This window comes from Branchiostoma lanceolatum, chromosome 1 (assembly GCF_035083965.1).
Source record: "Branchiostoma lanceolatum isolate klBraLanc5 chromosome 1, klBraLanc5.hap2, whole genome shotgun sequence".
NCBI lineage: Eukaryota > Metazoa > Chordata > Leptocardii > Amphioxiformes > Branchiostomatidae > Branchiostoma > Branchiostoma lanceolatum.
This window is the reverse complement of record NC_089722.1, coordinates 27,009,669-27,035,213: the sequence shown is the minus strand read 5'-3', so window position 1 is coordinate 27,035,213 and position 25,545 is coordinate 27,009,669. Positions and strand designations below refer to the sequence as shown.

Genomic DNA, 25,545 nt, shown 5'->3' with positions numbered 1-25,545 from the left:
CATTCCGTCATACTAGAGGTCAGGAGGTCACCTTGAGCATTTTCAGATCACGCGAGAAACGGCGAGATGTCAATGTTGGAAAATGGCCGACGTTCAGTGTAAGCAAATCCAGGATTTTCTCTCGAATTTGTAGAAATTTTTTACGCAGCAGGAAAATCCAGCCTCTGTTCCGAGGGTGCCCGCACATCCGACCACACCATGGGGACGGAAGAGCGCGAGGAAGCCGTAAAGAAGGCGCTGGAGTCGTGCAAGACCCTGCAGTCCATGATCGACATCTCAGCGTCCAATCTGAACGGGTTGAGAACGATGTGCGAGACATCGCACGACCTCACACAAACAGAAATACGAACTTTAGAGGTAAGATACCTGCTTGCTTTCTTCTTTTCACAAAACAAGGTGGCTTTTCTCCAAAAGATGACCCATTAGGCGGCACCGTACGTTTGAGCCTCACCTGTTCACAACGGTATAACAAGTCACTGTTTCTTGGAATCAAGATGAAACCAGTGCCAAACCCATCAAGTTTCTCAGCAAAGAACATATCAATATTCTAAAACATATTCAACAAAACAGTTCGTTAATATTTCAACTGGACGTTTTCTGTACAGAAAGAAGGGTGGATACGAGATCCCTTTCCTCAATCCAGATGTTTGCAAGCATTTTGTTTAGATGAAGACTGAAACTTGACAGGTTGTTTACTGTTTACAAGGCGAGAAAAATAAACAGACTAAAGGACACGTATGGCACCAAAAGGAAATAGAAAACTGTGGCTGATATTTCCTGTTTACCTGGTATTAAGAGGAACTGAAATCTACTTGACTACACAAAATTTATATTATATCAGCTCATTTTTGGAATCCATGTATTTTTCGGGAAAATTGCAAGGTTATGCAGAGAGAAATCTGATCTGATGCTGAAACAAGGTCAGATTTTGAAACCGTCCAACCAAAAAGTTGAGTCACGGTCGTCCATGGAAAGGAGGATATGGTGTAGTTTACTCATTGTTCTTTTAATGGCATGAACGTGCCACCTGTTTAAACGAGTGTGTGTGTGAGTCACCTGTCAGACATGTGCCAGGCCAGCTGCAACACTTGGAAATAAGAGATGGCAGACTTCATCACCCCCTTACACATACTGACACAGGCAAAAATAGCAGTGGAGGATGTATGGAAAAACTGCACTGCACACACACACACAAACACATAGATGGACACACACACACACTTGCATGCACACGCACACGCACACACACACACACACACAAACACACACACACACACACACACACACACACAAGCAAACACAGACAGACAGACAGACATGCCAAAAATGATACTTCACTCCCTTAGGCCAGGGTATGGTAACAAAACATTTTACCTGTTGGAACAAGGACTAACAAGTGCTGTGTATACTGTAATACTCGCCATACTTAGCTGATATGTACAGAGATATGAGAAATAACAGTGACAAATTGTTTGTATGGAGGAATAATTGTGACAAAGCACTAGAAAGCCCAGGGAACCAGGAATTTTTGAAGATCATGTTAGTTGTCTACTCCAAAAATTGCTGAATGGTTCATTTTCTTCATTGGAATAGAAAACCAGTTGTCAAGAAAAAACATGCTGGAACTATACATTGCATGATATTTATTTTGTATTAGATGTTTATGTTGTCATCGGTTTATAAGTTAACACAAGTTTCTGGTTTACAGATTCAGGGACAATGGTGATATTTCCAATCCATTGTCTAAATGTGATCATAAAAGCTGTCCATACGATTTAATTTGTATTCTTGATATTGTCGATTTTTGATTTGAAGGAATAATTTCTCTGATTTGAAACAAAATTTGAGCTGATATGTTCTGTCACCTTGTTGATAGCCTAGCTAGATGCAGTTGAAAGTTGAAACTAAACAAAACGTGTCCAAGGTTATAAAGTCAGAGCAGAAATTCCCTGGCAGATGATACAGATAATGATATTTTAGTTATCATGGGCAAAACTGTACATGTACACTTAATTTGCATTTTGATATTTATTTTATGCTCAACCACGGAGGGTTTCTCAGGTTTGAACCCCATACTAGTACAATGTACTTACAAGTAAGAGGGACTTGCCCAAATTTGCCATCTATGTAATTTATCATTCCCAATGAAGCAGGTCTCTTCCCCAAGCTTGAGGCAGTTTTATAATATGATCAAAAGCCCAGATGTAAGTCATGGATGGATGGCGTCAGCACCAATTCTCTCCCCTCGTTACATGCATTACGTAGGCTCAGCCACTTTCCTTGGGTGAACGACTCCAGCCCAGTGCTATGAATATCCTCCTGACGTAAACGCACGCATCTCTGCCGCCCACTCCTCCTGACCCGTACACGGTTATCTTCCCCGCTCTTGCGTCATTTGCAGGCCACCGCCGGTGATGTCATTTGCATGACAAAGGTCCGTCCGGACACTAGATGTGTCAGCAGATGACACCAGTACTGATAATGATATAGAATTACCCCCTCTCAGTAGCTTTGTTCCTGCCAAGAAATAGCCGGGCCTTTACATGTAGGGACACATCATAATGTTGCGAAAGGGATGGAAAAGGGGTTTGGGATGAACTTTCTTTTTTATTGAGACCAAGAAGTATGGTAGAGGGGTTTGTGCATTTTTTTTTTTCGCACAGTAATTTTTTTCTGCCAAATCTCTTCATTCTTAAACTGATAATAACGAAGTGATATCACTGCAATTTATGTAGTACCGTATACCCCTATAATCTTTCTGAATTTTCCATTGTCACGGTTTCTTTTCCTACATTAAACTGTTAGCAATCCAAGGGCTATACAATATGGTATCGAGACAACTTGAATCTAGATTGATTAAATGTTTGCAGTGTGAATATTGAAAACAGCTGATTGTTCTGGTATATTTAGATACTGTAAAGCACATAATTTTCATAAAATTACAGGGCTCGAAATCCTGGGTGCATGTGCACCCAAAATTGGAGCTGTGCACCTAATTCTTTACTATGGGTGTACTGGTGCACCTAGATATAAGGTTAAGGTACTATTGTACACTAGTGTACAGAATATTCTTGAAATGTAAGTACAGAAAAAGCAATATAACAATTTGTTGTTCTTTATTTGATGTACATTGTATTACTTGTCTTAAATTCTGAAGCTACATATGTAGCTATAGAATAGTGAATTACAGATTTAAGTTCTTAAAAGAGAGGCAGTAAGTGAGTAACATTAAACTTGTTTTGTTTTGCTGACATTCAACTTTATTCTATGTGGTGCACCCAAAATTCTTTCTGTGCACCTAATTGTTTTGGCTGGGTGCACTTGCAAAAATGAATTTTGAGCCCAGAATTACAACATTGCCTATTTCAGAACAGCTAAAATTTGCTTAACAGTGGCTTTGCAATCAATAGTTTTTTGCAAGTATAACATGAAACACTCATTCTTCCATGTTGAAAAATAACTCCCTTGTTGTGTTAGTGCCTTAGGCCACACCAAGTTAATTTGTTGGTTTTTGAATTCTGTAAAATAATCCGGAACTGAAATTCATCAGCATGAAAACAGAGTCTGAGGGGAACTTAATATAAGTTTATACCCTGATACACATAGTCACACCATGTACGTAGCAGGTGCATATGATACAAGTATAAAGTGCAAGTTTTTCTCCCAGCCCTCTGTTTTTCTTTTGTCACCTCTTGCTACGTTTTTACATGAAAATGTACCAGAGATCCATGAAAATGAATACTTTGGCTTTAGTTTGTATCGGTAGTAGTTGTCCTTGTAACAGTACAGGTACCATTGTTGTGTCAACATTGCGTGAACAGTGTCTGGTGCGGTTTGGAGGGTGTTGTTTCATGCTATTCTTGTCCTGAGGTATACTGGGAAATGCCAGGGGGTTTGCCTGGTGGACATGTGGTGGGTGGGTGGTTTCCCCCTATGGATGACTCACCTCCAAAAAATCCTATTATTCATTTCTTCATGCTCACCTGTTCACCTGTTCAGACAATGAAATACCTGGCGGAAAGGAAGTCACGTAAAAATTGCTGTTGTTGACTGTTCAGAGGAATTTTTTATTTGCACAGAAATCATTATTTATTTTACCCCTAGCTGGTACCATGTCTTATATTTACTGATAAATTTATTGATGGAAATTCTCAGAAAATGAAAGGATTGGATGATAAATGTTGGTGTGATTTTTAAGCTTCTGAAAATCTTTTCCTTTCTTCATTTGATTTATGATAATTACATCAATATTTTACAATCTAGTACAAAAGGTGTAAAGAATAATGATGCATGATGTTGAATGTTATCTTTGTTCATTATCATTTCTTCTACTGAACTTCTCTATTTTGTTCATGCTTTAATTTGAATATTACACAACAGTTTTTATATGTTACTATTGATATTATATTTCCAATTAGATGAGGACATTATATTCATTCATAATTCCATAATGAGCTGATTCATGTAGTGATACCTGGATGTAAACTTTTCAATTTTAAGATTTTGATCCAAGGTTTACCGTTCCATTATTGATATTTTAACCATTATAAAGCAATTATTTACAGGTATCATACAGTATGAAAGTACTCTCATCTCCCAAATAAACGTACCGGTACGTTTATTTTTTTCAGCCTCAAAATCCACCCAGTACGTTCTTATTTTGGACGGTACGTTTATTGTTTTTTTTGAAAATCCATCGGGGCTTTGCTTACCAGAGATCCCCCTTATGTCGAAAGTTTTGTTTTTTTCCCATGTATTCCCGATATTTTTGCTCCTAAATCGCTATTTTTCGACCAAATGACGTGGATTTCCCCGCTGATACAATGACCCGACATTTGTGAAACCCTGACGGTACTAACATTTCCGTCGATCTCGCTACAAAGTAACGTTGTTATTAGGAGAAAATAAGACGGCACACTGAAGTTTTGAAATGTATTTTTCATATAAACAACTTTGACAGTCTCTGTTTAGATCGTAAACCAAACACGCTGATCAGAAAAGAAATTACATGTATATGCCAGCGGCGCACAGTGTTTCAAGTACACATGTAAGATTACTCACGTGAGATCAAGGAGGTTAAAATACAGCCTTTCCCAAAAACTTTGAAAAGCTAAAAACAACACCTTGTAAAAAATGTGTCTTAGCATTAGAAACTGTATAATCACTTTAAAAATATACTAGAACATTTCAATCCTACCACAAACATGTACATTTAGTCCTTCGAAAATCGCCACAGTAAAGACGCATGGCAGTGATAGTCTGTGGGAATGTTTCTCATGCATGGAAGAGCTCACCTCGAAGAAGGGGAAACAACTTTTTTTGATCTATAAATAAAACTCCTTTGCCTCAGTCAGAAATGTGCATGACAATTTAAGAAAAATAATGTTCCATAGTAAAGTCTATACACAAAATTAGATTGCAATCTAGTCACTGTTATTATCTCATAAAAATACTTTTAAAAAGATCACTCCTCTACAGAGAGAGTGCCCAGGCTTTCCAAGAATTTTGGGTGTAAGCCCCGCCCCTTACTGTGTTGGTGCCGCTACCATGGTTACTGTCTGGCTCACCCTTTCACAGGCCCTTTGATGTGTAACATGAGAACCCTGTGGTTTGTTGCCACCAAACCTCCATGTTGCCACATTGTACAGGCCTGAGGTATCTAATTGACAAATTTGTTGACAATTTAGTCTCTCAAAATGAAAGTTTTTTTCTACATACAAGGGTAATTTTTGGATTTGAAATTATTTGGATAGCAACAACACTGAACCAAGGACAATATATGATAATATCCTTAACAATATTATAATGTTATTTTGTTCTATATGCAATGCATGACACGATAAATGGCAAGTTCCTCCTTTTCTGTATGGCTTTTACAAATAAGTAATACTTTCACTGAGCATATATTCAGTAATTTTCTAGACGTTGATACATATCTGTAAAAAGAGTAGACTCCGAAGGTGTGAAGTGAACTGAGAAGTTTGGCGACTACATGTACTTGTGTTTGATGATGTCACTTTATACAATTTTCCTTGATCACTTGCTTCAATTTCCAAGTAGAAAATGCATGTATCATGTACATTTTCACTTGTTGAAAATTGAAAGCACCGTTGACCCCCGGTTAGGGGTCATAGCGGGGAACCTATGCCCTATTTTTCCAAAAATTTTGCATCATACTATACATTTAAGTGTTACAAAGAGTAGGGGTCCTTCCCAGTGTGAGTGTATCAAACCTTACAGTCTGGTCTGGCTTGACATCTTGAAAACGTGATAGTCACCTGTTATGTCAATCTTTCCACAAATGTGGTAAATCTCAATAAGTAAATCAGGCATAAAGGAATAGTAAGAACCTACCTGCTTATCATCTCCTTTCCCGAGGACAGATTAGTAGCATCACTAGCATGGACACCGTTTATGTGTCAATTTGGTCATTTTCCAGGGGGTATGTTTATTCCGGGGGGTACGTTTATTAGATTTTGAAGATTTGTCCGGGGGGTATGTTTATTCCGGGGGGTATGTTTATTTGGGAGATGAGAGTAACCCTATGGTATTATTGTATTTATGACACAGGTATTTTTATTAATTTACTCATTTTTGTATTAGCCATTGCTAGGAGGGAAATGTGATCATTAACAAATCTGCGTTTATTTTTTCTTCTAAGTCCAACAAATAGACAATAGAATACCAGATCAAATTTGAGCAATAATCTAGATATCTGATTTTATAGATACTGTTCGCTCAATGCTTGTTGTAGTTTTCTATCACATGAAATAATATGTTCTATTTTTGCACTCGACTCATCACACATCTAGGAGTGTGACACGTTGGCAAATGCACTTGTTAGCAGTCTGTGTTTTGGAGCTATTGTACATAATCGCGTCTTGTTGCTATAGCCAAAAATACCAGGCCCTGACGTCAAACACTTGTTGCTCCAGCGTTTCAGCTGTCCTGAAAGTGTGTTTTGAATTAGAATTGGACGTCAAGAAACGCACTCCAAACAGTGAATGTATGCCTTGAGTAAATCGCTTGGTTATGTGTAAAACTTGTTCCCCAAGTCCAGGGGTGAATGTTGACCTTGAATGTATAAATGTAGTTCTGTCAGTTTTTATAAGATTAACACAGTTGTATCTTTATTTAGTGTACAAAAGATATATGAGGTTCCTCTAATGTAAACTGTACATAGTCTATTTTCAATATTGATGGTTAATATTTTTGGGATTCGTGTTGAGATTTCTCATTTGGAATTGTAAATAGAGTTTGATACAGTTTGTTACTCAGGCTAAGAGCTTAAAATACAATTTTTGGGATACTTCTTTTTGCAAAATTACATTCAAAATTACCTGTGCTAGACAAATACACCAGGCTCTACTTTAGTCCTTGTTTCGAAGATTTTCCTGGTAGTGCAAATTTTCATGTATATCATTTTGAATCTTTTATTATATAATCTGTTGCTTTCAAAAGAAATTATGTACTATAATGAAAAATTTAGGGAAATTTTTAGGGCTACAACTGGCTTTACATGACCATACATTTGTATTCTAGTGTGGTAGCCTGGTTTTATCATGGATCATGTGCAGGTACTTGTGCATTTAGACTTCAGAAATACCTGCACAGCTCCAAGTTTACCTGCACTAATTTGCAAATGCAGGTTATTTTTCCAGCCCCGTGTTAAAATTTCTTCATGTTTTACATGAAAATCAATTCATGCAAGAGTCTGTATTATACATTTAGATTGCGATCATTCTTTTCTTCTACTCACAAAAACAATCTATCTCCTGAAGACACTTAAAGTTACTTTAGCCAAGACAGCCGTGTATTTTTAGAGACTGTATTGTAGCATCTTGCCGTTATTTTTGGAAAGATAATTCCCCATGCAAAGACTGTGCCGTCAGTTCTAAACAAGGCTGATGATCCCACATGACTCGTGAACTTCATCCCTCCACATAACTCCAGACTCTAAAATAGAAGTGTCTGCTCAAAATAGAACTCGTATTTGCTGTGTTACTGTCTTTAATTTTTATGTAGGCAAAAGGCGGAGCACTCAGTGTATTTTTAGAGTCAGACTTGGGTGTTGAAGACAGACCTGCATATTGAAAAGACAGTTGGAATTGGATTGTCTGTGTACTCTGGCTTGACTAATGCACAGAATGTCACGAAACATGTTTTTTATAACCCCGCACACACTCACTATCCATGTGTAGCTATTATTATGATTGATGCTAGTTTTTGGTCGTACATACAATGTATATGTGTGGTATTTGATTGATTTTAGGGGTAAACTCTGAAGGTACCTATATGTTAGCTGAAGCTAGTGAAAGTGACAAGTATAGCATGTTTGACTTTGAAATCAATTTTGTAAACAAATGGTAGATTACAAATTGGATATCTCTATCTGTAATCATGTGTCCTATAGATTTTTCCCCAGTTGGATGCAAAATGTGTGCAAAACGGTTTGAATTCCTGTGGCTTTGCCGTTACAGATCAGAGAATTTCGCTTTAGAAAATTAACACAATGTCATTAGAATGTTAAACATGTTGAACATCGTGTTGCAAACTATTCATATAAATCTTGAAGTATTCACAGCAAGTTTGTGGTTTTCACAGTCACTTGGAATTAGACACAGCAATATACAGCAAACAAATATCTGTATGATTCATATCATGGACAGATCACAGTGCGGAAGGATAATGAAATCCTTGCATAATCAAGGAAAAAATACAATAATTTCATAGTGGTAACATGTAAATGACAGGAATTTCATCCGGCATTTGGAAGTTGATGAGTTAAGGTAAACAACATTAGACATAAATCATGCTAATGAGAGCCTCACTTGCATCATTAAAGAGGAAATGTTACCCTTAGGCCACACCAATTTAATTTCTTGGTTACGGATTTTTTAAAAATCTTAGCAACAAAAAAAATCATGAAAACAGAAAGCTTGGGTGAAAACTTGCACCTGACCCTGTTCACTCCCTGAAATTGTGTGTATCAAAGTGCAAACTTTCCTCTGAGATTCTGTTTTCCTGTTGATTTTCCAATCTAGCATTTTTTTTAAAAACTCCATTAACCAAGAAATTAAAATGGCGTGGCCTTAGCCTTCTTTGCATAGATACAAGACTTTTGATACTTTGAGCAATTTATGGTTTTGGTATGTATTTGAATGGCAAATGAGGACCTAATTTGCATAAACAATAAGAAACTTTTATAGTATGTCAATTGTAAAGGGTAACATCATTTGACGAAGGTATGAGATTGTTGAACTCAACTAATTGTTCTTTTCACCCCCTGCAGGGAAAGTTAGTGAAGCTGTTCAGCAAACAGCTGCAGGCGAAGAACAAGGTTCCGGAGGAGCAGAGAACCAGCGAGTTACAGAGATACCCGTCTGTCAAACAGTGGCTGGAAGTCGTCGACATACAACCTGTGGCAATAAGGGTACGTGGTGTGTTTAACTTAAACAGTTAATGTTCTACCGAATATGCAAAACTGATATCAATATGTTGTTGTATTAGAAATACTGCTCAGATTTGTATACTTCAATTTGTTTTATCTTCACGGTAGTAAAATTTCATGGTGTAAGAAATATGGACATTTTTACCAAATTGTAACTTCACAGTGGCAGCAAGTGATTAACAGAACGAATGTATGAAGGAATCGTAAATAATAACAATAGGTTTTTTCACAGTGCAGTGGTGACCTTGAAAACAGTGAACATAAAGTTACACTATACAGTAAAGAAACAAGAATAACAGTATTAGTTTTGAAGGTAGTCAAACCTGGTGGAAACCTTTCAACCAACAGATACTTGTGTTTTCCGCAGGGCATTGAAAATAAGAAGATCTCATTGGAAGATCTGCTGAAGATGACCAAGGTGGAGATAGTGTCACTGATGAGTTACTATGGAGCAGAGGAAGGGGAGACCATCAGGCTCCTGTCAGCTGTCAATCATCTCAGAACCTTCACAGGTCAGTCGGGGTCATGTGCTTCCATAAATCTTGAAATATTCACTACATTTTCATGTTTCCATCTGCAAATGTTTGTTCTGTCTTTAATAGTGTTACTGCTGTTGTTAGGAAACTCTTCAGCCATGAATTTAAATGGATTTACAATATCTTCTAGAGTGGACTTCAAGAGTTTACGCTGTTTGCAAAATTGACTTACATGTAGATGGCATGGCACCTCAGCAGAACTTTTTTCATGTGAATAAAGATATCGATGTTCATTTTGATAAGGTTTTCAAATATTTGCTATGCATGTACATGTTTCTGTTTGTGACAAAAAAAGAAAATATTTAGAGGAGCTTTGTTTGAATTTTTAGCACACTTTATTCAGTGAAAATAAGGTCAAATTTAGGAGAGTTTTTTTTCAAATCTTTTTTTCTAAATTGAATATCTTTAAGAGACTACCATATATTGAAAATTAAGTGTGTTATGCAGACGTTAGAAAAACAGTGAATTTAATTGCCGATTAGAGTTGTTAATTACATCTACACATACATGCTGACTGTCCCATTCACAGAACTCCAGTGCAAGGGGGATTCTACAACAGACCTGTACTGGGAGTCTTGGGCCGGTGGCTTCAGCGGCAGTCCGAACACACCACCTAAACGGACATCCACGTCCTCCATGCCTGCCGACTTCGGCGACCGCGATCCGCCGCAAACACCGACTCTACGCACCCCGGACCGACGCGCGTCCGACACCCGCGACCGTACCCTATACCCCAGTACTGGGGACTCCGAGACTTATATATCAGAGGACGACGAGGAATTTCCTCTCTCGCCGTCGTTTTTGACGAACGCGGGAATGACCCCGCCGTCCACGCCAACGATTTTAACCCGACGGCCGACCCCGCCCGCAACCCCACCGCTGAGGGTGATCCAGAAGGGAAAGATGAAGACCCCAGGCACCCCCCCTCCCTCCAAGAGTAATCTACAGCTGCCAGAGTACCAGCTGAACCCCCTGACCAGAAGTAGATCTCACGAAGCACAGTTAACTCACAGAACCACAAACAAGATAGAAGACTATAACGTACTTGTGGGAGGAACCCTGCCCAAGTAAGTGTTGAAGGCTTTCGAAGTGATTTTGACTGGATTTTGAAAACAAACAATTGTGGCTTATCTACAATGTCAAATGCAATCGAAACATTTGAATCTTTTAAATTTGATAGCAAAGTTTGCTGATGTTTATTATGATCTTGCAAATATTGTTTAACAGTTGTGATGGGAAAATTGGGGATTTGATGCTTGTAGCAAAAGTAAGTTACTTGCATGAAGGAGGTATTATTTTTCATAGCTGTGTGTGTATATACTGATATAATAGCATATGTATACGAACAAGGGTTTACTTGGGTGGCCTGTGATGATATTTAGTATATGGGTAGGTCTTGCCATCCTGAAGATGTCTGTCATTTGTGGGCCTCCTAGTGGGCTTCTTTGGTAGTGCAATAGAACATCTAGTTATTACATTTTCTGTTCTGGTCATGGATTGGTCTTGATTTTGTGGTGGCAGGTAGCATTTGAGGCCGGAAAATTAGAGTGTGTCCCCTAGCAACTCATTTTTTTTACTTCAGGGGTGTTTGTGTCAGAAACTTTGGAAGAGGATAACTCAGGAAAGGATGGGTGGATTGTCATGACTTCTTTTGTACTTCACAGGAGAGGGAAATCCAAACCAAGTAACCTGAAGATCCAAGACAGCATGGGAGGCAGCTGGGAGACCGGCTTACAGAATTCTAAGGGCGTGTCAGAGTCTGAGAACCGCCTGAACACCAGACACTCTTCCCCCCTCACCTCACCCGTCAGGAGCTCTTCCCCTGGGCCCTACTGGAACAACCCCACTGCTGAGGACTACACCAGTAGATCAGGTAGGGAACTGATATACATCACCTCCATGAAAATAAAGGTATTGCGATACCTCTTGCGATTATATTTGGTTTGTGGATGCAGTGCAAGTGCAGGTCAATTTTGAGCCTCCTGGTGATCAATTTTGGTACTGCAGCAGTATTTGCTGTTTTCTTTTTTCCTGGACATGCTGTGGTCTTGATTTTTGGTGGCAGATAGCTGTTGATGTAAGGAAGAAGTGGTGTAGTTTTGTGCCCCCTAACAGCTTGTTTTTGTAGGTTTCCTACATTGTCATCATTCAAAGGGCATTAGTCATGCTTTTTTAGTATTCTAAAGCATTGTTGTTTTGTTTCAGCTACACTTCCAGTGATGCCACCTCGATCGCCAGGTGCCAGAGTGGGCAGGAGCATGGGGCACTCCATCAACCACAGGTACTGTCAGTCACTTAGTACTGCTGTCATCTCTCTTACACTTACTGTATACTACTGGAACTGAATATCCTAGTTATGAAGGTCACTGCTTAACCTTTTGCACACTGAAGTAGTCGTTTGACACCCGATTCCCTATTGGTTACAGACTTAGGCAGCAGGGAGAAGGTTAAAGTATTAGATGCTACAGTCAATCCTACATGTACCCCCAAGAAAATATTCACAGTAGACATGTGGTCACTATACACAGGATTCTTACTGCTTGGGTCAATAGGAAAAATGATCTAAGGACCCCAAAAAAGTGCCCAAAATACTGAGGTGATCCTTATGCAAGTCACTTGTACAGGTTTGACTGTAAGATAAACCTCTCAGTTATAATTTCTTCACATTTAATGTATGTAATACTATTTAAGATGTACATTCCTTTTTTTGGCTTGATGATATCATTGTGGTACTTTCATGTTTTGACAGACACACATTAACTAAATGGTTTCTGTTCCAATTGCAGATGGGTGAAGAACCAGTTCTGGATGACTCAGACCTGTTTCTACTGCAATAAAGCCATCATGTTCAAAGGTGTCAAGTGTAAGGACTGCAAGTACGTGTCTGTTTCTTCAACTCACTCACATCTACATATTATCATGGAAGCTCATCTGTGTTGGTAGTAATCATAAGGAAATGCTTACCTTTCTTCCAACACTAAGTAAATTTGATCCATAAATACATTAGTGTTGGAAGAAAGTTTAACATTGTATTATCACATCTACATAGTCTCCAAGCAGATGTTGGGGTAGAAAATTGTTTTCCGTCAGAAAAGCGACTGGTCAGAAAACTTCATGATTGTCTATCCCAACATCTGCTTGGAGATGAAGAAATGAATACAATTACGAAGCTTTGTATTCATTTACGGTTGATATATTGAGCAAATCTTATCAAATAAGATGTTTGATGATAGCTTGCATCCAGTTTAACAAATTGCTAGTAAAACAGTTCTCTGACAGGAAAGATAGTAATTTATAGAGGAAGGAGGACTGGAAAAAAATTGATAAAGGAGAAAAGAATAAGAAATGTTCTGTTGGTGCAGACAGTAAATAGATTGTTGAAATTTGGAAATAGGTTTTTTCAAACTGAATGGACTACCCTTAACAATTATAGATAATTAACTACCAATGATTAACAGTTGCGGTTTTGTGGAAAAAAAACTTGCTTGCTACATGTACATGAGATGTGATTTTTTAATTTTTTGTTCTTTTTAGGGTCAAGTGTCATCACAAGTGTGCCCAGAGAGCGCCGCCCTCCTGTGGTCTTCCCCCTGATCTAGAGAAAGTCTTCCGCGATACCTTACAAGGTACGGTATGGTCAGGTTAGGGGTGGGTCAATCTAATCAAGTCTCTGCTATCCAGACCTTAGTTAAAAAGATTCTTGTAACAAGTCTGTGATTGGCTATACACATGCCAATCAAGAATCTAATTGGCCAGGATCAGACCAATCAAGCAGCAGCATCACTTCATTAACATATTGTTTCATCAAAGTAGTTTGTGATGTACACAACCATGCACTTTTCTTGATAATTTTGCACCTCTATTTTCTTGTTTCCTCACATTTCTAGTGCTCTCGGTTTCTTTCAGGGAAATTTTGTAACTGTTACAATAAGTTTGCAAGAAAACTTCTGCAGGTAAAAGAAAAAAATGTATTTAAAGCCCTACATTGTCTTAGTGACACTTCCACTGCCTAGCACTCTGATATTCTCAGCCTCACTTGTACATGTACTTTCACCTCCTCAGCTGGGACAACAAACTCTCCTAAGTTAGAAAGAAAGCCCATACCAACTACAGGTATCTGCTTCTTTTGTGCCTTTTCTTTCCTTTTAACCTTTTCTTGCCGTGCATGTACTAACACTCGTTTCACATTTCATTTGATTGGCAAATCATTATGTTGAATTGATTTGTGAGATTCTGAGTTGTATTGTTTGGTTGAAATGATTTGTGAATTCTTCCTTTTTCAGTCATAACTTTTCCCGAAAAATTCCTTTCCTCCCAGTTTCTTGCCATTTTCATTTCTGTCGTTGATTCAGTTGTGAGTTGTCGTTGATTCATTTTTGGCGATGCCTCAGTGGCGGAGGCATTGTTTTTGCTGGAACAAAAAGCTTAGCTAACACATTGTCAGCCTATACTTATACATGTAACTTTTTTTCATTAGGGCACAGTCCTGATTTAAATACAGACATCCACCCTAACAAAGTCCACCGGACGTCGTCAGAGCCGTCCTGCGCCGAGCTGAGAGTGAACCAGAACCAGACAGTCGACCAGGTTGGGTCCATCGGAGCCTGGACACACAACGCTGCTGACTACAAGTACAGGACATGGAGTCATAAGGAGAAAGTCAGGGTCAGTAAAAACGTAGATTTTTAGTACCTACAGGTTTTAAAGTCCATTTGTTTTACCTTCTCCTTACTGAAGTAGCCATTTGGAACTTAACTTGTATTGATTACACGGTTATAGGCAGCAGGGAGAAGGTTTAAGAAAATACTCAAAATGATAAGATAAAAAGATATTTGAGATATTTTTCTGACAGAAACATCTGTTCACCACAGGATCAGATGCAGGTTCCTCCTTTCCCCCATGGAGACTCCAGCTCCAACCCCTCCTCCACAACCTCCTCCACACCCTCCAGTCCCTTCCAGCCTTCCTCCAGCGACTCCCAGCCGTCTCCCATGACCAGGCAGGCCTTCAGGTTCCCAGGTAAGGTAGTGGTTTAACAATGCCACCTAGCAGATTTTGTCAGCATTGCAGCAACTTCTTCTAACAGCATTCCCAAAGCATTGTTTTATTGATTTGGTTTAATGTAAAATTGCTGCCTGCTTCTTTCTTTGTTGCAGCAGTTGGCACACACTGTCTGAGAGCTTTTAGTGGAGACTTTGACTGCATGATGTTTTTTTGCCTAACCCTTGAATATTTGTTAAATGTTTTTTTTTTTCTCCCTAATCTTTCAGATGTAACATCAAGTCTATCAGGTTCTGAGGTGGACAGTCAAGGAAGAGGAGACATCATTTTAGACTGTAAACACCTGTGAGTATAACAACTGTACCAACTCAAGTGTTCAATGTGTTTTTAAAGATACAAGCAAAGTTTTATGTATTTGTCTGGTACTCTCTTCTGTGAGCTATACACCCTATGTTCATAGAGGTTATTTGGGAGGGTTAGAAGATCTCTAGATGTCTGAAAACACTTCAGCTACTATTCACTTCATGTTGGAGTCCCTATGGTATCACATCAAAATACTATAGGTTTGTTTATGCCAAAGTAATTAATATACTAGATTGAATGTTTTCTCAAACCTTCTTGAATTCCTAGGTGTAGAAAACAAGAAGAGTAGAACAAAACATTTGCACCACTATTGTAGTGTACTGTTTTCAAGATTGCTTCTGTCTTCCCCCTAGGACTGACACAGTAGACACAGTGAAGAGTGAAGACACCGTGAAGAGTGAAGAGTCTCAGGGTAGTGACAAGACAGAAATAGCCGACGTAAGTCAACATTTTCTTCATCTTTTATTAAAGTGGAAGCAACAGGTCATTGTAGCATTGTTCAGCTTATGACACAGGATGGCCTTGTGTTAGGGTTGTTGACAAGTAATAGAATGTAAAGTCTCTGGGTTTCAATCCCCTGATTTCAATCCCCTGATGTTGTGACCCTAGGAAAGGCACTTTACACCTATTTTTTCACTTGACCTAGACGTGTAGCTATGGTTAGGGACATTCTATAGATGGTGTGTAAAGCCAGAGGTGATGTGTGTGAGGAGTGCCACACTTGAGCATGTTGAAGTTTAAAGAACCCACCACTCTTATAGATATGAGTAGAGGTCCTTTCTGATGTAAGTGGATCAAACCTTACAGTCCGGTCTTATGCAGTGTGTACTAACTGTACAAAACTGATGTGCTACACTTTACATTAGTTTACCAGCTATGCTATACAAACAAAGTCTACTAGGTAATCACATGTATGTGTCTTTTATTTCCCTTTGTATTCCATAGAGCGATACGTTGAAGACCCTACAACAGGTGGACTCTATAGACAGTGATGTGGACCCCATGGAAAGAAGTTGGCCCACTCGTCAGAACAGTGTAAGTCAAATGATTGATCTGATTCAGCATGTGTTTGAATTTACGAATAGTAATATTACATAGCTTGTGTTTTATAGAAAAAATAGAACAACAGTATATATTGTTATGAGTCTTTTTATGTATTGTCACGGTGGTGTTTTCTTGCATGTTGTTATCCTTTGAGTTTGAGGCATTTTGGCTTGTTGTGTACTTTGTTGTTAGTGTTACATTTCTCCTTTTTTTATGAAACATTCTTTCTTCTTTTGTGTCTTCTGTCTCTTTGTGTTCTGTTCTTTCTGTTATTTCAACAATCTGCACTCACCACAGAAACACTTGAGTCACTTACTATACTCTCTGGACTTCAAGGTAATTTTCATTCTAAAGCCACACCAGTTTAATCTTTTGGTCCTTGGATTTTTAAAGAATAATCCTTACATGAAATGTTAACTAAAGTTAAACATGAAAACAAAGTCTGAAGGGGAGCTCTGTACCTTGATACAGTTTTAACACATAGTTTGTGCAAGATTTTCTCCTAGGCATCTGTTTTCATCTTGAACTCATTTTATATTAGAATTCCTAAGAGCCAGGGAAAAATTGGTGTGGTCTGATGTATTAACAACATTCTTTACTAATCTGTTCTACATGTGATTTAGAGGAATTCACACAACAGCACGTACAGTAGTGTTTACCATTGCTATGATTCATCTTATACTTGGCTCTCACTACTACTATTTAGTAGTACTAATATAGTTCACGTCATACAGTTGCAGTACTTCTGCATTCAGCTAGGTGGTTATCAAATAACAAGGTCAACATTATGTGTAGAAAAACACAATGTGTACAAAAAGTGCTCCAACTATATCACCTAGATTTTGACTTCTCAGCTAACAATACTGAAATAATCTAAATTAGTTGTGCATTCAAAAAATTGATATCACAGCTGTCTTTTATATAGAAAAATGTATTAAAGGTTTTACTCCTTTGATATTTTGCACTCTGTCCCATACACTTATACACTTAGAAGCAACTGTAACACAAAATCTTACCTCACCTTAGACCTTAGTTCCTCCCACAACATCATGTATAACACAAATCAAGGCATCAATATTTAATATAGCTCATCTGATACTATAATTCAATCATAACCTTAAAATACCAATAAAACTCACCCTGTATACCTTAAAATCACCATAAACAAGCTTCCTCTATCCCTGAAAATCACTACAACCAAGCACCCTGTCTAACTGTACATAGCACTTTTACAAAACCTGTGACAAATTTGCATGACTCTTGATTTGAGTTCAAAAGGCACCTGTGCATGTTGCTACCTGCCCTTAGGACCCCCAGGAACCTCCGCGAAGAAACGACTGGAGATGGCACCAGGTAACACCCCAACTAACAGGGCTAAAGGTCATAGGTTGAGACTCACAAGGGTTAAAGGTCAATCGATGGAGATAGGATAATCTGTAGAACAGTCACTAACCCAACTTTACCATATGTGTGAACAGAAAAAGAGTGTCCTATTACAAAGCTTTGAGCCAGGCAGAGTAAAATCTTATGATTTTAAGATGTATACGGATGGCAATGTATGAAGCATTTGTAGCTTTCAATGGCAGTAGAGAAGTGATATTTTCATGAACTGAAATAAAGAATCTAAAATGTGTCGGGAAAATGTCAGCATAAAGGAATCGGTGAGAAAGAATTATAACCCATTAACTTAGATGGAATGTTTGCGTTTATCATAAAACACCAAAGTAAGTACTAACATAAATGATACAAACATGTAGTATATACTAGTAGTAGGTAACCTTTTAAGTACCATTTCTGTGTGTTCAGTACCATTCTTCATACATGTTTGCCCATTGATATCAAAGGTTTTTAGATAGCACAAAAATGTGACTAAGCCAACTCTTAAAAATATCCCTTTTTTTGGTGGAAAATGTGAAAACTGTTATTCTGATTTGTTTTCTCTGACTTGACTTGCAGAGGTCCAGTGTGCTGTCGGAGTGGGATATCCCATATGAAGAACTGGAGATCCAGGATCTCATAGGAGCTGGGAGGTTTGGCAGGGTGTTCAAGTGAGTTGTGCATTGACGCCTCCTAGCAATGAATGACAAAACTGCAGTTAGCCTTGTTGTTGCAATGATGCCTTTTGGATTAGTAAGTTCATCTTTTCGTTCGACGTTTGTAGTCACCTTACATGTATGTGTGCTATAACCATACTTTTAAATGTATACTTAATCAGATGAAAATTTAGTGTAAAATAATAATTATACATTTCAACTTGTAGTTCTTATGCATTTTGTAGACAAAAAATAGTCTCATGCTCCCTTAGCAGTAACTCAAAGTAATACTGAAATTTCTCATCTTGTTCCGCTCAAGGGGAAAGTGGCACGGGGATGTTGCAATCAAAGTCTTCAACATCGAAACAGATAATGACCTACAACTTGCTAGTTTCAAAACTGAGGTGAGAAAATATGTCAAAGAGTCGATCACACTTTGTCCCAGTTTTCCAATTTGCATGTTTGTTAGAGCAGACCTTTGATGAATGTTTTTGATTATCAAAAGGAAATGATTAAAACTGTGTTATCAATTTTTATACTATCACTTTCAGGTTTCGATGTTCAGGAAAACGAGACATGAAAACTTAGTCCTGTTCATGGGGGCCTGTATGAAGCTACCACATCTAGCTATTGTAACTAGGTAAGTGGAAAACCTCCCTGTATATGCCATGGAAACATATACTAGTAGTAGCCAATATTGGTGCTGGGATAGTTGTTAAAGGAACAGGATAGTAATTTGAAAAGTTGTTTCATTGTTATTTGATCAAAGTACCATTTGACTTAGCAATTTTATTGTAATGTTTTGGCGCCACAATCTATAAGTACACAGTAAATTCTAACAGTTGCTACATATACATTTTTACATGTACATTATCTGCAGTTATAATTGTAATACACTCATCATACAATGAATGATTCAATTTAGGAGTAAAATAGATGAAGGGGAGAAGATTTATGATGCCATTCATTGAGGTTTTAGAGCTATAAATTGTACAGTTGCTCTGCAGTTCTAATTTTTTTGTTTGTCCACAGTTTATGTAAAGGAAAGACGTTGTACGACACAGTACGGGACAGAAGAGAGACCCTGAATATGAGTAGGATAGTCAACATAGCAACGCAAATTGCTCAGGTGAGCTGCAGTTGTCTTTTTTTTTCTATATTTTTATTTTTGATTGGTTAAAAATCAGCTGGTCCTGATTGGCTACTCCTAAACCTAGTTTGCTGATGCAGCCAATCAGAGAAAACAGCATTCTACTTAACAATCCCCCATTGGCTACTTAAGCTGCATGCCATCAACACTGCTGAGGCAGGAATTTTGTAATGATGTGCTTTTGAATGGGTGATTGACATTTCCTCAGGGCATGGGCTACCTCCATGCTAGGGAGATCTTACACAAGGACCTGAAGTCCAAGAACATCTTCTTGGAGAATGGCAAGGTCGTCATCACTGACTTTGGCCTCTTCAGTGTTACCAAGCTGATCCAATATGGAGAAAGGTATACTCCTTTTTCTTTAAAGTCACCTATGAAACTTTATGTATTTTTAGGCTATACGCATAACGTTTGCTCTTAACAATTGGTTTTTGTAATCTTCTGGCTTCCTGTTGAAATAATTATTGAAAAGTCCAATTTAAGTATCCAGCTTTCTTTGCATAGCACTCGTGCACTTATGAGAAAGAGTACTGTAGTACTACCTGTACTGGTCAGTGAACTAGCCCTCTGCTGTAGTGCTGTGTGGCCCAAGGGCTATAGAAACAGAGACAGCCACCACTCTATACACTGAATGGTGTGGGAAAGATTTTAGCTCAACTAACTTTGATATTTTAAAGTGTAGCATGTTTTGAACGTTTCAACAAAATAGACCATTTGTTCTGCCATAATTTTTAAATCGGTTACGTTTGTTTTTCCGTCCCTACAGGAAAGATGACACGCTGGCCATACCGCCAGGATGGCTCCCGTACTTGGCGCCAGAAGTGATCACGTCCCTCCGAGCGACTAGCCAGTACACAGACAGCGACCTCCCGTTCTCACAGGCTTCAGACGTCTATGCCTTCGGGTCAGTGGAATAAAAAAATTTACACTTAAAAGATTCATATGGTAGGGATTATGATGTAGAAAAGCCAATGTGCGTATAGAAAGACGTGAGGAGAATAAGAAATTCAATAAAAGTTTTGACAATTTTGTATGGTCGTTATGTTTGAGCTTGTCTGCTGTGGCCACTCAAGGGATTTGAAGAAAAAAATCATTGTCAACAATATGACAGATAGCCATTGTTGACAGCATTTATAATGCTTTGGTCAAAGGGAAAAATAATCGAGAGGGCCACCAAAAAGTGACCACAATTGGTAAGTGGTCCTTATAATATGCAGAGGTGGTGCAGGTTTGATTCCAGTTGTTTGCAAATAAAACAATAACTAAGATGTGAATAACATTCCACAACTGAAATTCATTCAAAACATACAGTATTCCCTTTCTTATGCAACAAGACAAAATCTGCACAAAAAGATATTATTATGTAGAACAAATATAGAATAAAGAAGACTTCCATGTTAATGTGAGATGTTTTTCCCCCCTCCTCCAGAACGGTGTGGTACGAACTACTAGTGGGAGACCTGCCCTTCAAGACTCAGCCGGCAGAGTCCATTATCTGGCAGGTGGGGAAGGGTCTACGACAGTCCCCCAGCAATGTGCAGAGTAGGGATGCCAAGGTATGTGTGTCTGTCTTCCAGTGTGTCTGACGGACTGTCTATTTGTTTCTGTAATTCTCATGTTCACAATGCAGCCTTACCATACATCCTCATTATGCTGCTATTTTGTATGCGAAACATGGAAGGGTCGCAAAGCAGTATGGGCAAGGGGATGAAGCCTGCCATCTCTGATTTCGTTATTTTGTTTATCTTCTGGGGATATTGTTTTTGCTCTGTTTCTTCGATTCCAAACAAATTATGTCAATGACAGCTGTCACCATGGTTAGCGGTAAGGTAGCAGACACCCTGTGGTGTTTGATTAGTCTGATACATAATGTAGCAAGTGGCAGGACAGAGCTGGAGAGGCTGGTCACCATATATATGACTGCGTTTGAGTAAGAATGAACAGAGCAGTTGTTTGTTAGGCTAGATCATGTAAAGGTAAACATTATGTATTTCTCTTTATTGGGTTTTCCAAAATAAGTTACCGGTACAAATTAAAATACTAACAGAATAAGGACATACATGGGTCACAACAAAAGCCAAATAAAAACCGAGACAATGTGTACATGTGCAGCACACATACACTTACAGATAATTATAGCCTACCTTATAGATATTGTAATTTACCTCCAAACAACATTGTTTATTAATAAGTATATGATTTCCTTGTAAATGTTACCTTTCTGGTTTCAACTGTAATTCTATCCCCACCCCAGGATATCCTGATGCAGTGTTGGAAGACCCAGCCCGACAAGAGGCCCCAGTTCAGTCACCTCACGCAGACCCTGGACAGGTTGCCACGGAAACGCCTGACCCGCAGCCCGTCCACACCTCTGCACCTGTCACGTTCCGCAGAGTCCATCATATGAACTTCACACACACATACATAGATACACACACACATACACACACATACATACATACATACATACATACACACACACATACCACTGGGTGGGCAGAGTGCTGGGCGTCTTCACTAATTCTTACTTTCAAACACATATCAACATTTGTCCTCTTAGTTTGACAGAGCAAAGCTCTGAGTCAAGTGATAAAAGTACAAGGAATCTACTGGGTTCTGGGGTCGTGCTCCCCTTGGAGTTTTTAACCTCTGAAACACTATTTCCCGTATTGGACGGGGACTTTTTTTACATGGCTTAATGCAGATTTTGCTTTAGTCTTGTGGCACTGTTGACCACTGGATGAAACTGTCATGAAGTTTTGATTTTTTTTTCTCTCAAGGGGAACAGAATGCTTACAGCTTTTGTCCCAAGCAGCAAAATTCTGTCCAGGGACGGAAGCACAGATGCTGGAGAGAGCTCTGGTACAACCATTGTTCTCACCTATTGTTCTAAATCATTGGCAGGTGTACTCTCGTTTCTTGATTCTCACTGGTTAGATTCAAACTTGGAACTGACATCTTCACTAAATGCATCTTAGAAATCACAACAGTAAACTGAATAAACCATTCTTCATGACTGGAAGACAAAAGAAGAAACAGACGTTTGGATATTCATAACACAACTAAATGTTTTCCATATCAGATTAGTTTGGGTAGAAAAACACTTGGCAGAAGGAAAAAAATCAGTGGTTCATATGCACATGTTGGCAGAAGATATCTGAACTGCACTTATGAACCATATGATTGTATGAGTCAATATGTATAGAAAAAATACTTTCTTTACAAGATTAAGCTTTGTGAATAAAGTTCAACGGGAAGGAGCATTTAGATGCCGTGGAGAGAATTGTTCTGCTTGATGAGTTTTGTGCAATAATGGCAGAAAAATTTCCACATATTGTTCTAAAAATGTTGAACAAGATGAAGACATTGATGGAATCATGATTTGAAAACCTTTATTATGCGTAATTGCACATATGATGTGGTACATGTCATAAAAATGACAGCCATTCTGGGTAGGAAAGAGAAGAAATGCTCTTCCACTATTCCAGTGTTGCTGGCTGCATGTCAAATATCACACACAAACTCACAGTACCAATCATACACAGACCACCAGCATTCTGTCACCCAAAGTGCTCACCACTTACTACTGCCTTAGTTCCAGCTACTATTGTGCTGTCTAGTCGTAAGAACCACTACCAAGACTGGGCAAGGAAGACAGTGTAACACCCATCCAAGTACTTAAAGACATCACATCTTGTTTTGAAATTGCTTGAAGGAAAAAATATTTGACCTGTTTAGTATACTTTTGTTACTGATTGTTGAAAAGCAGTATTGAGATTATTGAAAAAGGTTGAATTCTTGTGAGTTCCCCCCCCCAAAAAAGTGTCAAAATTTTCCTTTAGAACAAGAATGCAAGTAGCCTGAGATGTAACACTAAAACAATGTCTTATGTGAAAAATATTTCCTTCTGTGTTGATATTTCTATTTACATACTTCACTCATTACTAGAAAAATGAGCAAAAATGGTTTATTTGCTATGTTATTTCCAAAGTCACAGTATGTAAAGCAAATGTTTTGTTCTCAAAAAAATTCAAACCTATTGAAAAGTCTCACTTGCCTAGTCTTGTATTTACTCAAGTCAAAGAAAGGGCTATTTGACATGATCTTGTAGAATGTTAGCAAACTTAAAAGCTTCCAAGATATCCTAGATTTCTACCATGCTAAATGATGAGTAGCTAGCTAGGAAAAAAATGAAGAAATGTCTGTGCTAATATCATTGTAAATATGAATAGTCATTATTGTAATTATGTCCAGAAAGTTTATCATGATGTTGATAACAGTGAAAGAAATATCAAACGGACAGATGTCAAAAATAAGGTACAGAATTGGGAAGAAGAAGAAGAAGAAGAAAAAAGAAGTGCAGGAATATGCTTGTAAACTAGATAAAATTGTACTGCAACTAGAAAAAATCAGTGCACTCAGAAATGGCAAGTATCTAATAGGTGTTCCTTTTTTTGTACAAAAAAAGACAAAGGATTATAGGGAATGTAGCTAAAACAGGTTATTGCGAATTTGAATGCAGAAAAAAAAGCTGAGGTAGAACTTGATGTAATGAAGTTGTTGCATACTTTCATGACTTGTATGGTAAATGTCGTTAATTGTGCCCCCTAGCAAAAGTGAGCAAAAGAAGGCAGATTTTTAATTGTAAATATCATATACTAATCAAGCAGGGTTTTATTACGATTTTAATTGTAACTTGTGGCTGCTGGATGATATATATATGGGCCGTAAGTACGTTTTTTAATATTCTCACTGAGACTTTACATACATTTTTTATGTGGGTGGTTTAATATGAATCATACAACCATGTTTTCCCTTCTGTCAAGGAAAAAAAATGCATCTTCAAAAACGTTGTAATTTGTAGATTCCATATTCTTTATTCAAGAATGGCCAGAAATTCTTCTTAATTATTAATGGCCAGAATTCCTCTATTTTTGCTCTCCTCTTGTCATAACATTGTTCTTGACGATTCGACCTTTCTTTGAGAAAATTCCCACCCCTCTCTTTTGAAATAGAACAGTCCTAGTCCTGCTTTTGGTATGGATTTCATTCAGATGAATTGAATTTCTAGATTACTACCATTGTCCAACAATACAAATTTCCAGATTTTCTATCTGTTTATGTATACAAGACCTTAAGAGGAATGTTTTAACGTAATTTATGTGACAAATACACCCATATAAGCAGAATTTTGTGATTTTATACCTTCGAATTTGGACGAAGGCCACAGTTTGTAAACAAATGCTGGCGTCAATATGTGTTTTAGTTTGATTTCAAAACCCTGTTGAAATCTTAGAAACCTGTGCCACTACGGTGTATAATTGATTGTTCTTAGTCATTTTATAATTCACTTCAGAAAATTCTCCACATTGTGCCTGCACTGGCTAAGTTATTGTTTTATGTAAATATTGCCTACATTTTTTTCATGCATATTGGGAAGAGTTATGCCACTGGATATGAATTGCCACTATATTTTTGTTTTCTGGAGAGGCCATTGTAGGACGTGCTAGGTAGAATTTGCATTTTGCTGTTTCTCAGTGGCAGCAATTAAAGTAAAAAGGCAGATGGACAATGTGTGTTTAGTCCGAGTGATTTGTTTATTTGTTCGTTCATTTAAAAGATCTCTATTTAGTGACAGTACATAATACATATTTCACTAGTCTTCCTGGAGTTGTAATTATAAGAAACACATTACATTACTTAACATATTAAGACACGTAAGTGATTGCTGTGTGTGGTGTCGGTATTGGGTAGGGTTGTAGTATTGTATTTACTCTGTTGACTCAGAGCATACTCTCCAAGCAGAGGTTAATGGAGAAGATCGTGACCTTTTTATCCTCTGCCCCGTTTTTCGTCGGCCATCTCGAGAACGGGGCAGAGGATAAAAAGGGCACGATCTTCTCCATTAACCTCTGCTTGGAGAATATCGGAGGCTAGAGGTTCTGGGTTCGACTCCCTGGCAGGCCT

The 25,545-nt window shown here is 38.2% G+C and overlaps 1 protein-coding gene across 5 annotated transcripts; it reads left to right on the top strand.

Annotated features, from left to right (window-relative positions):
• Positions 1–53: 53 nt before the first annotated feature.
• LOC136445639 (kinase suppressor of Ras 2-like) lies at positions 54–25,152 on the top strand. 5 transcript variants are annotated; one of them, XR_010757436.1, is made up of 24 exons: positions 54–357; positions 9,293–9,433; positions 9,819–9,963; positions 10,517–11,054; positions 11,652–11,860; positions 12,193–12,268; positions 12,774–12,863; positions 13,522–13,613; positions 14,050–14,100; positions 14,465–14,652; positions 14,859–15,006; positions 15,258–15,333; positions 15,705–15,789; positions 16,297–16,386; positions 17,704–17,748; positions 18,352–18,443; positions 18,748–18,832; positions 18,980–19,068; positions 19,461–19,557; positions 19,787–19,923; positions 20,345–20,482; positions 21,008–21,134; positions 21,833–23,367; positions 23,402–25,152. XR_010757436.1 is itself a non-coding variant. In XM_066443766.1 (23 exons), exons 1-23 carry the CDS (start codon positions 199–201, stop codon positions 21,983–21,985), a joined length of 3,051 nt encoding a protein of 1,016 aa, XP_066299863.1. In that variant the 5' UTR covers positions 54–198; the 3' UTR covers positions 21,986–25,152. The 5 variants fall into 5 exon arrangements, 4 of the variants coding, with proteins under 4 accessions (XP_066299863.1, XP_066299873.1, XP_066299891.1 ...); XM_066443766.1 differs by having other exon boundaries at positions 21,833–25,152; XM_066443776.1 differs by lacking the exon at positions 17,704–17,748 and adding an exon at positions 16,693–16,731 and having other exon boundaries at positions 21,833–25,152.
• Positions 25,153–25,545: the final 393 nt, after the last annotated feature.

Excerpts from the sequence above, each read along its gene's own strand:
- LOC136445639 (XM_066443766.1), top strand. The coding sequence starts at position 199 with ATGGGGACGGAAGAGCGCGAGGAAGCCGTAAAGAAGGCGCTGGAGTCG. Across the intron at positions 358-9,292 it reads CAGAAATACGAACTTTAGAG|GGAAAGTTAGTGAAGCTGTT; the intron begins GTAAGATACCTG and ends CACCCCCTGCAG. Across the intron at positions 20,483-21,007 it reads TCAGACGTCTATGCCTTCGG|AACGGTGTGGTACGAACTAC; the intron begins GTCAGTGGAATA and ends CCCCTCCTCCAG.